Consider the following 14,131-nt stretch of genomic DNA (forward strand, 5'->3'; position numbering starts at 1 on the left):
CCTTAATAAATACCAACTATTGTTTGAACTATTTGCCGACCAAAAGTAATCAATAATCAATAAAAACCGCACTGAAATGGATCAACCGCTCATTACAAATGACGTATTTTTAACATCTTTACGGTAACAACTTTGCTTCATATCGTCACTTGATGCATGAATTAGTTCATTCAGAAATCGAATATAAAATTAAACTTGCTTTCAAATTACACAAGGGTTAATGCACTATTAGGTATTTTAATCAAACAAAGGCGAAGGCAAATCGCTAACATTTCCTCTGCCAATATTATATTGTAGATATGATTACATGAATTTATTTAACATCATTATCATTGAAGCATGAAATTTATTACAGGTACAATTTAAGGTGCATTAAAGTAGTATTAATAAAAATAACAGGATTCTGAGCATAACAAATTTTTCAGGTGTGCGTAGAAATTTTCCCACGCTGAACGAAAATTCCTTTACTAAAAATGGACATTAATAGTGTTTCTTACATTCGTTTTAAACCATGTAAAAGATGTGATGAACATATGGTGGATAATTGCTCAAAATAAAACGGAATCCAATTTCTATTTTTGATGACCGGTTGTAATGGAGTATTCTCGTATAAAGTTTAAATTCATGAAACATATGTTTTCTTTTCATTGGTAATTATATCATTGCTTTCTTTAAATGATTCTTTACTAGGCGTGCTACAATCAATATGAACTCGTTTCTTTTGTAAATTTATTGGATAGCGGCATATATCAATATAATTAATGAATGAAAAATGCCTTATTCTTGCAGTCGCGTGAATAACGCGTGCCACGGCAAATCTATACATAGCATAGGATTACAAAAATCAGCGATTTTAACTGATTATTTCATTATAGTATAATGTGTGATTTTTATAGGAATTTAGTGCATTGTAACACATGGTGGTAAACACAATAGATCGTTGTATGGGACAATACTTTTTGTAAACATTGAGACGATGACAGACAGTTAACATTTCCGAAATCTCATCACCCGATAACAAGTTGATGAAAGCTTCTGGGACAAGTAACTAATTTGATGGAAGTGTCGCATTATGATGAGGATTTCAAACGTTTTAGTTGTGAGATAACATTTGTGCGTAGGAATGTGTTTTGTCGTTTTTTGTGGGTTCGTGCATGGAACTTCTATAATAACTCTTGTGGTTAGTAAAAAATTTACATTTATGCAATCCATACCAACGTTTAAAAAATATGTTCTTTCTTCGTTTGTCATTAGTGTTTGTATGTTTAATAACCGTAAGCAGTTCTGGTTACTTTGAGATACAAGTAACAACACTTCAGAATCCCCGCGGGGAAGTGACGGAGGGGGAGTGTTGTGAAGGCAGCAGGGACTTGAATAACAGATGCATCAGGCAATGCAAAACAATGTTTCGCGTTTGTCTGAGAGAATATCAAAGTATAGTTACTTTTGATGGCAAATGTACTTTTGGAAATATTAGCAGCGGCGTATTTGAGGGAAATTCTTTTACATATCATGGAGGAAGTGAAGAAAGCAGACTACAGCTTCACTTTGATTTTGCATGGACGGTAAGTTTGGTATTGGCATTTTAAAGAAAAAACTAGGTAAATTTATGTTTGCATAACCTTACTGAATAAGAAATTAAACAATTATTTGAAAACGCTTTTCATTTCACCCATAACAATAGACTCAACTTGTAAAGGTCACAAGCACATAAAAATGATTACGCATTTAAAAAAAATATCAAAGGCGTATTCGAGTTAGCACAGGGTTAAGGGAATTTCAACACAGTTTAATTTTGTCCAAAATTACCAGACGTGGGAAAACTTTTCATAAGTAAAGGAAAACTGATAATTCATTCCTCCACACAATTAAAGGTTTTGTACGGATGAACGCACGCTATTGGAGTTAAATGCGGTTCAAACAATGTGAGAAGAGAGTTTGAACGTCAGTCTGACTACCATCAAATCATACGCGAATGACATCTCCATTCACATCCTGTTTTAATGCCCTATAATAGTTCAAGGATGGCCTTCCCTTGACAATAAAAGGAATTATCAAAGCCTCCATACATCGAATACCAACAACAGACAAACTTAACTATTGTTTTTAATTGTATAGTTCCGTTATGTTCTTTTTTTTAAGATCATATAAATGAATTATAGATAGATAAAAAGTATCCTCCAAGCACACCTGCTAAATGTTGCCATTCAATCCAGTTATTGTAATAGGATAGTCTCATCTATTAATGTCTATTCAATCTATCTCGAAATAAAAATTTTCATTACTGAAAGTGAAATATGTGAAAGGTTTGTCAATGATGACTATGCACACCACTTTTATGCCATTTTTAGTGCCAAATAACAGAGGTTGGTCCAAACAAGATATTTTATAATGACTGCAATTTACGAGACTGTCACTGTTCTAGACAGTGGGATTTTGATTTAGACCTTCAAACGTAAAAGGATTGAGGATGGGACCATATATTTAGTTTCATGTGAGAGGTATTGATTAGTAAAATGTATTGCAATAATTACTTTTTATTTAAAACGCAGAGGGCATAATGATTCTTTTCAAAGGAGGGATTAACATCTCAATCGATTTCCATATCCGGAATGACAAGTCTCCACAGATAAGATTAAAGTGAACATATTTCCTTTTTCTGAAAAGAAAGATTCACTAACTCTACATATTAATCTTTTATGTAGATTTTCTATTTTTAAACCTTTCTTCTGAACTTGCCATGATCAGTAATAATCTATGTGAGCTATTGCTATCGTCATTCTTAAATATCTTTAGAAGTAGTATCCTCAGACAATAGCTAGATGAAGTCTCAAACTTTCATGAAGAGTGCGTATATATATATACAGATTACATAATCAAATCATGCTTCCATAGATAATTTGCTAAGATACAATTTCGAAGTATCATTAAAAGTTGATTGCAGGAAAACTTTGGGGTAAAATTTGAGAAAAAAATGGCAAGATTTCTTGCCAAAATGATTTTTTTCCAAAGTCGGGATGGAGGCATATGCAAGGACCGCCATTATGAATGCAGTGTCTAATTTTAAGAAAAGAAAATGTTATTATGTGGTGGTAGTAGTGGTTTGCTTAAGTGGATCGTCATAAAAAATATTTCGCACGAAAAACAAATTCTGAGTGGAGTTAATATTTTTTTTCCTTTTAAACCTCTTCCGTGCATTCTTATTTCCTTTTTTCATAACAAAATGCACACGATGAACTTAATATGTTTAAATCTCCACATTCACCAAAAATATCTATCCTTTATCTTGAAAAAAAATACTTGGGTTTGCTTTTTGACCTAATCGTACTTTCTCACATATTTGGATGTAATATGGGCGTGTTTGCCCCTTTAATAACACCGGAGTTTGCCAGCCGATATCAGCTTTGGACACGATATTAACCTGTCTCTTGGGCAAAGGTGTTCTAATTAAGAAATAAATCATGGAAACTCCATTCTATCATTGTTTTACCACGGGCGGGTCTTTATGTCGCATCGTTTTACCCCGAGCGATAGCGAAGGGTTAAAATATCGAAATAAATGGTCAGCCGTTGGTATAACAATGATAAAATGGAGTTGCGGAGATTTATTTCGATTCTAAAAAGACTAGTTTCTTCATGTTTTTGAATAGACACAGCCTATGTGTTGCACGAAATTTTGGCCATGTGTTTATCCCTTTTTTTTTTACCATGTCTGTGGTCTAAAGAGCTTTGAAGCACGTCATATTAAAACACGAAATTCAAAATAAATATTTAGAGGAATAATTGCTAATGTATTGTTAAGAAAACTAGGAAATGGCTTGACAATAATAAATCTTAAATGAAGGCACCAGAGGGCCTGAATAGTTTATCCGAAACTCTTGGCCTTATGTTAAATGTTCTAGCAATTTAAACCGTGTCTATGGCATGTCATTCTCGTCAAAAGAATGGGAATAAAATGTGACGTATAATTACACAATCCAAAATTTTATTCCGCAGTTAAGGTTACAGACCACCAATTCAACCAATGAGCATTTGGAACGTACGCAAAAATAGTCCTATGCAGAAATTACCCCTGTTCCTCATAGTGCTGTGAAAAAAGTTCTCATCTTATTGAAAAAATTTAAACAGTTTCTGAAAGGAAAAACATTTCTGTACATTTTATAGGTGCATTTTGCTTCTTGTGATGTGAAGCCTAATCTCCATAATGATTTTTAAATGTACCCCTATCTTGTGAAAACACTGGGATTTCCCATGCTATTTATAGACCCTTCACTTCCGGTGACCAGTACTGCACTGCAAGTCTGCTAACCCCACATGCCATTCTGAGGATTGTGAGCTGACATATGTAGAATCATGCTGATATATAGTCCTCTGCAGGTTAAAGTTAAGGTAAAGTCCAGAGAAGCCATTGAATATTGTGAAATTAGCATAGAAGCCTATGGAAAGTGGAATTAGTGGTTTTTAGCCTTAAAGATTCTAATTATATATTATATGCCGATTCTAAATAAAATTCGTTTATTAATTACACATTTGAAATTTGTATTCCGCCTCAATGCGGAATAAAAATTTTGATTGCGTAATAAAAACGTAATCTCAAAGGATCAAATCATTAAGTTTCTGTCAAGGGCAAAAACTCTAATAAGATGTTGTCCTGTAACTTCGATCCAAATAAGAACTACAATGGTTATCCAGGTCGTTGACCAAGAACTGCTAAATAGCCAATAAATTTCTCCTGTCAAGGGCACCAACTCTAACAAGGAGTATTCTATAACTTCAATCTAGTAACAGATTTGTAGGCGTTACCATAAAAATCATTTTAACAACTGAAAGTTTTCTTCTTTCGAATTGCAGTTTTCTAATTATCACTGAAAAACAACAACAACAAAAATCATATTTTTTCTTTCCAGGGCAGTAACTGTAATTCGGAGTCGTAGCTCAATCTGTACCCATTAGGTTTTCTTTAAGCCTGGGTGGACGTTTCTTTTTACCCATTATGTTTTTCAAGTTTTAAGCTGGTGGACCACCTGACTTTCCTTTGGATCCTACTTGTAATAAAATATCTCATTAGTTCGATCTATTAATACTTATAGTTGCAGCATAACAGTTAATACGGTGACCTTTGGCTGATGAGATGTTAAATGATTGAACCATCTCGTGTCGGCAATTTCAAATTAAATATCATTTCATTTTATACATCACTGATCAAAAAGAAAAAAAAACACAAGTTTTTATTTGGTTAAAATTAACCGGAGTATTATCTTCTAACAATCAAAGATATTACAGCTGTATTGAATGAAAATAACGACGTGAGATAAAAATAGATCAAAATTAATATAAGCCGACATGGTATAATGAAATACGACAAGTCAATTGTCTCTTGAAAATTTATAAAATTACATATTGACTATGTTCACCTACGTCTCACAGGGCATCTTTGGTAGTGGTAAGAAAAAAAGGATATTCTTCCTGTTTCTTTAGTTCATTAACTTATCTACGAGTTTTTTCTATAACAATGTAATGTTCCGCTTGACATTGGCATATTGGTTGAGCATAACATGGCAAAATATAATACATTTTTTTAATGATATGAACATTAGATATATCCAAAACAGCTTAATCTTTTTGTTTTTAGTTTTTTTCTGACTTGATGATAACTAACACTTCATTCGGAACAGAAATGACCGGGTCAAAACCGAACACCTCCGAACAATAATCAACATCATTACGATCTGCCAGATTAATCAGATCATTAAATTATAGAGTGAGTGTCCTCCTGCAAAGCAAATTAACGGTTACTGCGTGACAAAGCTTTGGTTCCGGATTGGCGTGCTGACACCTTGGTTGGAGATCTTCCCCGTGGTTGTCACACTTACGGGTGTCAATTTTGTACCATGTTGCATGAAAATCAGAAACAAAAACAGAAATTATCAATAATTGATGCCATAGTTGCATTTGAATTATCGTCAAGATTACCATGACAAAGATTCTGTCAGGGATTTGGTATGACACGATTATAGAATACTGATGTTTGAACTCAGTTCAAACTATGAAGACATTATTAATTAAACTTCCATGGAATCCATGAAGTTTAATTAAGACGGAACATGTAGGTTAATATTAACTCATTGAAATATTTGTTAAAACCTTTTTATGGAATATTTTCTGCTAAAATGTCGAAATCGGTCAAATATGGATTGAAATATTTAAAATCTATAGCAATAGTTAAAAATAGTATTTGACGGAGATCATTACAAAAATGTTGACGCGCTGTGCTCTTTTAATCATTCCAAGTCCCCAAATTCAACTCAGAATTCGCATTGTTTTAGACTTCAGTCTTAACTGAACTCACTGATGATAATCTATACACTTGTCCTGCTTAAAACCGACTCCATCTGTTGCATTGAACCGAAGTAGAAGTATACTTAGTAGACATAAAAACGGTTGTTATATCACTGAACTGTTTGTTTTACATGGATTTTCTTTACATTTTGCTGGTTTTAGATCGATACAATTGATAATACTAGTGATTACCAGTGATTTTTATCCTTTGACTACTTAAGCTATATAAAGTGTAATTTTTAATCAGATCAAATAGGAAGATGCATTTAATATACCAATAAAAAATAGGAAACAAAAAATAAACAAACAAACAAACATAACGCAGCATCTACACACTGGACGATTTCAAATATAATATCGGAATTCTCAGAAAAAAGTACCAGCATCCATTCTTCAATATTCATACTTAGAATTCAGAATTTCTGTAATAAAGACACAGTTGGTGTATTTCAGCCACAAAATCTGTTTATTGCTTACAAATTGAAAATTACTGAATCAAATCTAACTTTTTTTTATACCAAGCTTAAACGGCGTTACGTAAATAATGGTCATGCAAGAAATGACATGATAATGATTTAAAAGAACACACTAAATAAAAAAAAAAAAAAGAAATCATTCTCATGATAATGATTTAAAAGAACACACTAAATAAAAAAAAAAAAATCATTCTCGAACAATACAAAATATGGTTAAGTCGTCAGAAGCTACATTAAGATCTACTGTATAGGCATATTTCTTTAAATTATAGAACGCAAAAGAAATTGTAATAGCTCAAAATATGTTACTTTGGAAATCCCACCTTAAAGTGTTCAGTTTGGAGCAAAACGTCGGAAATGCATTTTCAACGAAATCTCGTTCTGTTCTTTGAATTCTACAAATGCACATACTACTATCTAGGTGTGAATGATGTAGGTGACTTTAACTCGTATAAATAATTCTAAGTGTAAAAGTCGCCTCTCGACCACATTGCGCTACTAAAGCTCAACAACTAATATAGCAACATGTAATTAACAATTTTTTTTTCTATTTTAAAGCGGATGTGATCTTGAAAACAATACTTACCTTCTTGGTCTTTTTCTCGTGTAGTTTCTTAACGAAATTGTGTATTTTTAATGCATAGTCAAACTGATCTTCGAACAAGCCTAATATACCTCTATCATTTTAAAAAGTCTTATGCATATTATTTAAAAAAGAAAATGATAAAAACTATGAAGTTTGAAGCCATACCATAGTCTGAACATTCATTTTAATTGCTTTATTTCGTTTTGCAGCTGACGTATACTTTGACACTTGAAGTATGGAACAAGGGCATACAATCAAGTAAGTTCATAATTGGAGAACAAATATATAAATTAAAATCGATATGCTTATAGTCAAGTATAGAATTAGAAGTTGTATTGTATTGATAAATGTGGACAGAATCTTAAAAAAACACACTAATATCACGATGTTTTTATTTGACAAGGTGAATTGCACTGCCCTATTAATTTCATTGTCCGCAGAGTGCGACCTTACAGTCAGGTTGGCACTAAATTTTTTCTTTTAAATGTTCTATGGCGTTTTAAAACTGTTTTACGGAAGAGTAATCAAGGGAACCAAGATTATAGCGGAAATCAAAAGAATGTTATCCAATAACAAAGACCAGACATGGAAAACAGACAGACATGGAAATCAGACACAAACAACAAAAAACATAAAATAACCAAAATAGTACGTACAAAGCCACAAAAGTAAATGAGCAACTCAGACTTTACTAAAACCTGGGAGGATGGACCGGGTGCACGGGTAAGTAAGCGTCCTCTGCTCTTCTAGAAACACTCAGAGTTGCTCATAAAAAGACAAATCCGGGGTGGACGAAAAAGGAAAGGAAAACTACGATACGTTGAATGAATTAGTTCTCATGGCACAGATGGATACACCATAACGATCCATCAGTTCATGATGACGACCATAAAGCTTCTGAGTGATGACTTCAATCTTGTAGCAACATAATTCTGTTCTAGAAGCCTAATTGTAAGAAGTCTTGCGCAGTATAAAAAAGTGCGTAATTACGGCAAGCCTTGGCAAAACCTACGAGTTGTGATATGAAAACTTCATATGCAGGTGCTGAAGAGATGTTGCTCCAGTTAAAAGGAAAGTTGACAATACGGAATGAAAAGTCATCACGTTTGTCGTACAGTTTGGTTTGGTCAATAGTTTTCTTTTACCATCGATTTCAGAGGGGAGGCCAAGCAGGCTGACTTCACAGTGTCTGTAGTATCCTTTATCTCAAGTTCTTTGGGGTACAATGTATAAAATCCCCGAAACTAGGATTGTTTAACGATAATACGTCATTTATATAGCGGAAACTGAGATCAAATTATCTGGCTAAACGATACCTTTCTTTGGGTCAGATCAGTTATAAAGTCAGACTCATAAGAGTGAAGGAATATGTCAGCTAGTAGAGAAGCACAATTTGTTCCCGTTGAAATACCAACCGTTTGTTGAAAAACGCGTCCATTACACTGGACAAATATGTTGTTGATAAAAAAAATTCCAGTATTTTGAAAACATCTGCCTCGGTATATTTGAAAGAGTAATCAAGGGAACCAAGGTTATAGCGGTAATCAAAAGAATGTAATCCAGGGACAAAGACCAGACATGGAAAACAGACATACAACAAAGAACATAAAGTAACTAAAATCATATATACAAAGTAACAAAAGTAAATGAGCAACTCGGACTCCACTAAAAACTGGGAGCATGGGACAGGTGCACCGGTAGGGTAAGCGTCCTCTCGGAAGATCATTTGGAATCTTTTTATAAAAAGTATGGGGAATCTTTTCTAATTACTACAGATCTGTATCTAGTTGTGCCGTATTTTTTTTTTTTAGTAACAACGATATATAAGGTTTTTGAGTCGGGATTATGTGTATTTTTGAAATCAGTGACAAACTAGCTTATAATCTTAATTATAAAGTAAATCAGGTTAACTGAATAAGAAGTCGCTCACTACACGTTTACTCTTCCCTTTCTTATCAATTAAATTTTTTACTAATGAAACAAATCGATACAGTTTGTACATTAAAACATAAGTATCAAATTAACCGATTCTTTTCACAGTGAAGAAATGTGCTGTATATGCACAAATTTGTGAATGCAGTTGTATATTCCATACAGTCGTATCAGTTTAGCTGTTCTGTAAGACTGTAAGAAAATGTACAAGTGTGATCAAGCAAATATAAAGCAAATTTTTATACTTCTGTTCCTACCATGTTTTTGCCTTAAAACTACATGATGCGCAAAGCCATTATATGTTTTTTTTTTCAGATTCAATATGCTTATTAATCTACTCTAACAAAATGTTCATTAATCCTCTGAGTAATTATTAACTAGTGGCTCTACCTACATACCTACCTAGTCCTTATTATGCCCGATCTCATAATACAGTTTATTGTTATTATTAGAGATGACATTCCTTGACGTAATCCAGATTTTACAAGGAAGCAGGTGTCCGTTGTGTCTGCAACGGAGCATCTACATTTTGTGTAAAATATTTGAATAAGTTGTACTCTGTTCACTAGTATGCCACAAGTCCTTAATATTTTCCATAACCTGTGTATGGAATCGAAATCCTTTTCAAAGTCGATGGAATTTATTTACTGTGTTCTCTGCCTTTCTGTGCATTGTTCGATGGTGACTCTGAGTACAAAGATTTGATCGCAGCAGCTATTTACTTTTCGTAATCCTGCTTGTTCTTGTCTCAATTGTTTGCCAACAGTAGTTCTTATTCTATAGATCAAAATTCTACTGAACACTTTGCTCGGTATTGAGTGTCAGGTGATTCCCCTTCAGTTGTTGCAGTTAGAGAGGTCCCCTTTTTTGGAAGCTTGATGGTGTTACTTTCTATCCAGGCTCTTGGGGTGGTGTTACTTTGCAAAATTTTCTAGAATAGTGGAAATAATAAATCAGCAGTTAAGGATGGATCTACTTTAAAAAAAGTTCTGCTGATAGCTGATCTTTTCCAGGAGCCTTTTTGTTTATCAGACTTAATTTCTTTCAGTAATTCTTGCTCGGTTAGTGTTTCTAAGCTGATATTTAAGTCAACCTCAGCCTTTGTTAAATTATGTGTTACTTTTGAATCATGTTTCAACCTCTTTGAAATGCTCCGTCCATCTTGCTTGTTCTTTCTCTGATGTCAATAGTGTGCCCTGTTCGTTCCTTACTGGCTATTACTTTTCTTTCCACATTCTTCTTTTTCGTTGTTACTACTACTTGGAAGACATCCCCCATTCTCTGGCCTTATCTCTTCTGGTTGCTTTTTAGCTCACCTGGTCGAAGATCATGTGAGTTATTGCCATCACTTGGCGTCCGTCGTCGTGGACAAATTTTCAAAGATATCTCCTCTGAAACTACTAGATCAACAGGTTTTAAACTTGTCATGATTGTTCGTTAGGGTGTTCTGCACAAAATTACCGTTGGGATTTTTGATCCTTGAAAAAACATCGTTACTGAAAATAGAACATGTGGGTCTGAAGGCAGTTTTTTTGCAAATAACTCAGAAATCGTTGCTTTTGGCAAATTTCTTAGAGGATAATATTGTTCAGTATCATGAGATGGACCTATGCTGAAATTTTTAAAACGATTTGTCGACTGATGTAGGAGTTATGCCCACTGAAACAGTTTTTTTTGGCATTTTTCGCATGTGCAACTTTGAAAATCTTCTTTTGAAAAAAAAACAAAACATTCACATAATTCAATGATAGTTGGCATATTTGTTCCTTAGGGTATTCCACACAAAATAATTGTTTGAATTTTTGATTCGTGGCAACAAATATCTGCCATTACTGAAAAAAGAACACAGGGGTCAAAAGGCAGTTTTTGCAAATAACTCAAAAACCATTGCCTGTAGCTAAACTCTGGCAGGAATTAATATCGTTTAGCATCACGACACGGACTTATGCCGAAATTTTCAAAACCATTCGTCAACTGATGTTGGAGTTATGGTCCCTGAAACAGTTTTTGTGTTTTTTTTTCATGCTCAACTTTGAAAATAATCTTCTCTAAAACCATTGAAGATCTTTTAATGAAAACAAGCATACCGGTTTTAGTTCTTTAGTGTATTGTACTCAAAATGACTGTTGTTATTTTCAATCCGTGAATAGATATGGCAGTCTATACTAAAAATGGGACACAATTTTATTTATAATAATTAAAAATTGAGCAATTCAGGCTCTATTGAGCCTCTAGTTAAAAAATCTTCTCCTCTGAAACAACTGAGCGGCAATATATGAAACTTTGCACATATGTTTTTAAAGGTATATTGCACAAAAAGTTGTTAATTCGTCCACAAACATGACCGCCATTACTAAAAATAGAATATAGGGGTCAGACATCAGTTTTTTGCATATATCTCCAAATTCGTTTGGTTTTGTCATATTCTGACATAAGGAAGTGTTCAGCATACTGAGATCTATCTGTGGTCAAATTTACGTTTCAATCTTTTAAAGTCATACTAACAACTTCCGGGTCAAATGACCACCCCTATGTAGTACAAAAAAAAACCCCACACTGAACCTAGAAATATGCATTGTAAGTGCATATTTGTGTGTATTCTGATCAAAAGTAGTCAAAATAAAGCTTAGAATGTGTACTTTGAAATTATATTTGTAATTTACTACAAAAGTGTATGAATATTGTTTACATGTGTGAGTAAGTCTTATTGAGTCAAAACAGTTGGACAACTTGTTAAATTGATTGCTCTTAAACAGGCAAAGTTTAATCAGGTGAGCGATTCAGGCTCCTAATAGTAGCCTCTTGTTTTTATTTTCTTGTTGATTTTGGAATATTGTCCCTTCCGTCTGTCTTTTAATCTCTTTAGGTGTTTACTGTATATCTTTTTCTTAATTCCCTTTCTCTCGTCAATAGTATTCCAATTGACGGTGTGATCCACTCTTTGTGCATCTACCTTTTGAATCCCAAGACCTCGCTAACCCTGCTGTTTATCTCTTCTACTTGATGCCAGTGTTCCTCGACCGAGTCTTAGTCGCCCCATTTCCACTTTTCAACAGCTGAATTTTTTTTTAATTTGCTATAAACAGTCAGGATTTTACAATACGTCTTACATCATCACTTGACCAGGACGTACAGGGTCTTTATTGTAGGGTAAGAAAGAAGTACAGATCTTGACTATTTTTTATGAAGTTTATATATAACCCAAAATCAACATAGTAGATACAATTAAAAGGTCAATTGTTCCAGAACAATTGGAAGATATTTCCTACCAATTCTCTCCTGGCAACAATTATATTCATGAGAAATGACCTTTGCCTCACGGTTAATGGCTTATGGTGTTCTGGCCTGTAGAGATGGCTCGATCGACAATATTTATTTCTTGTATATATTTTAAAAGGCGAGGTTTTTGACAATTATTAAATTTGCAAAATAGTTCTGATTCTTATAAGAAAGATGAATTCTGTAGTAACTATGTTGTAATAAACTATTTTTTCCTGTCAATTACATCAATACATTTAGTTGAGAACAAAATGAACTTGTGATTTTCATGAAAATAGATAAATTCAAAGGGAGATAATTATAAAGTATCCCAAAGCAAAAGGTCTTAATTGTCACTTCCAAGTCAAATGGCCACCCCTCTATGAAGTACAAAAAACACTGAACCTACATTTATGCATTGTAAAGGTATTATTTGAGTGTGTATTGAACAAATGTGGTCAAAATAAAACTCTGATTGTAAACTCTAAATTCGTACTTTTAAGTCTCTACAAAAGTATGAGTATTGTGTATTACTGTGAATAATGTGCCTCCATTGTGTAAGTTGGAACAGCAATGTTGGAACGAAGGGACTTTACAAAATTACTGTACAATAACTAAATATTTTGATAACCAAGAAGTTGGTTTCTGTTCTTGCTATTTTAAGGCAACTAACAGAGTCAATGTAAATTAATTCAGTACATGAGTACTTTGATTTTTCTATTGTAATGACAATTGAAAATTATTAATACATGTTTATTTATCGTGATATTCTCGCTTTGCTATTGTTTAAATGTTAGGCCATACATGAGGTTGTTTTGCATTTAAAGATCGTAAATAGTGGTTTTTATTGATAAAAAGCTGGACATCCCCGATTTAGGTGTCGATGATAGGTCTAATGCCTTTTTTAAAAAAAAGTATTGGAAATATACTTTTAAAGACAGTTTTCAGAAACTAACAAACAACATTCACGCATGTATTAACATTATTTACTGATTGTCTTATAATATAGGGTTATTGCATGAATACTGGTGAATATTGCCCCGAATATTATGTTGCACAAGCTTGTGAGTATATAAGAAGATTTATTTATCTCTGTTTAAGAGATGTCAAGTATTACTGCGGCTATTTTATAATATTGCACCATGGTTCATCGTTACTCTAGTATGGTACTTGATTTTGTTATTGTTTTTATGTTTAAAGGATAAGTGTGAGAATATTAGAAATGCTCAAAATTTATTATAATCTTTTGCAGAATTATTACTTCACTAACATTTTCAAAATAAAATATTTTAATTTGTTCTATTTATTGAAACGATGCGCAAATGGTGAATACATATTACAACTTTTTGAACACATCGACGAAGGGGAGGTAACAAAAAAGTAATACTGGAGGTCGCAAAAGAAACACTAAGTTCTAATTAAATTATCCTTGCCGTAGAAAACGATAGTCATCACTTTGAAAATTAAGAACATACAAGGAAATTTAAACTTCATTATTCTTTAGTTCCGTGATTCATTTTTCCACTTAAAATTTGGAGTTA

At 33.2% G+C, this 14,131-nt stretch overlaps 1 protein-coding gene across 2 annotated transcripts in view; it reads left to right on the forward strand.

Moving 5' to 3' along the window:
- The first annotated feature begins 404 nt into the window (after positions 1-404).
- LOC148623726 (protein jagged-1-like) overlaps positions 405-14,131 on the forward strand; it is a 48,293-nt gene continuing 34,566 nt past the window's right edge. The window contains exons 1-3 of one of the 2 annotated variants that reach the window (XM_088565782.1): positions 405-650; positions 897-1,565; positions 7,610-7,658. In XM_088565782.1, the coding sequence (XP_088421908.1) occupies positions 1,230-1,565; positions 7,610-7,658 (385 nt within the window). In that variant the 5' untranslated portion in view covers positions 405-650; positions 897-1,229. Of the gene's footprint in view, positions 1,566-7,609; positions 7,659-14,131 lie in introns of both variants that reach the window. The other variant, XM_088565781.1, reaches the window with a different exon arrangement.

Source organism: Perna viridis, chromosome 2 (genome assembly GCF_037379345.1).
Source record: "Perna viridis isolate PV_CMFRI_1.1 ecotype Kerala chromosome 2, ASM3737934v1, whole genome shotgun sequence".
NCBI lineage: Eukaryota > Metazoa > Mollusca > Bivalvia > Mytilida > Mytilidae > Perna > Perna viridis.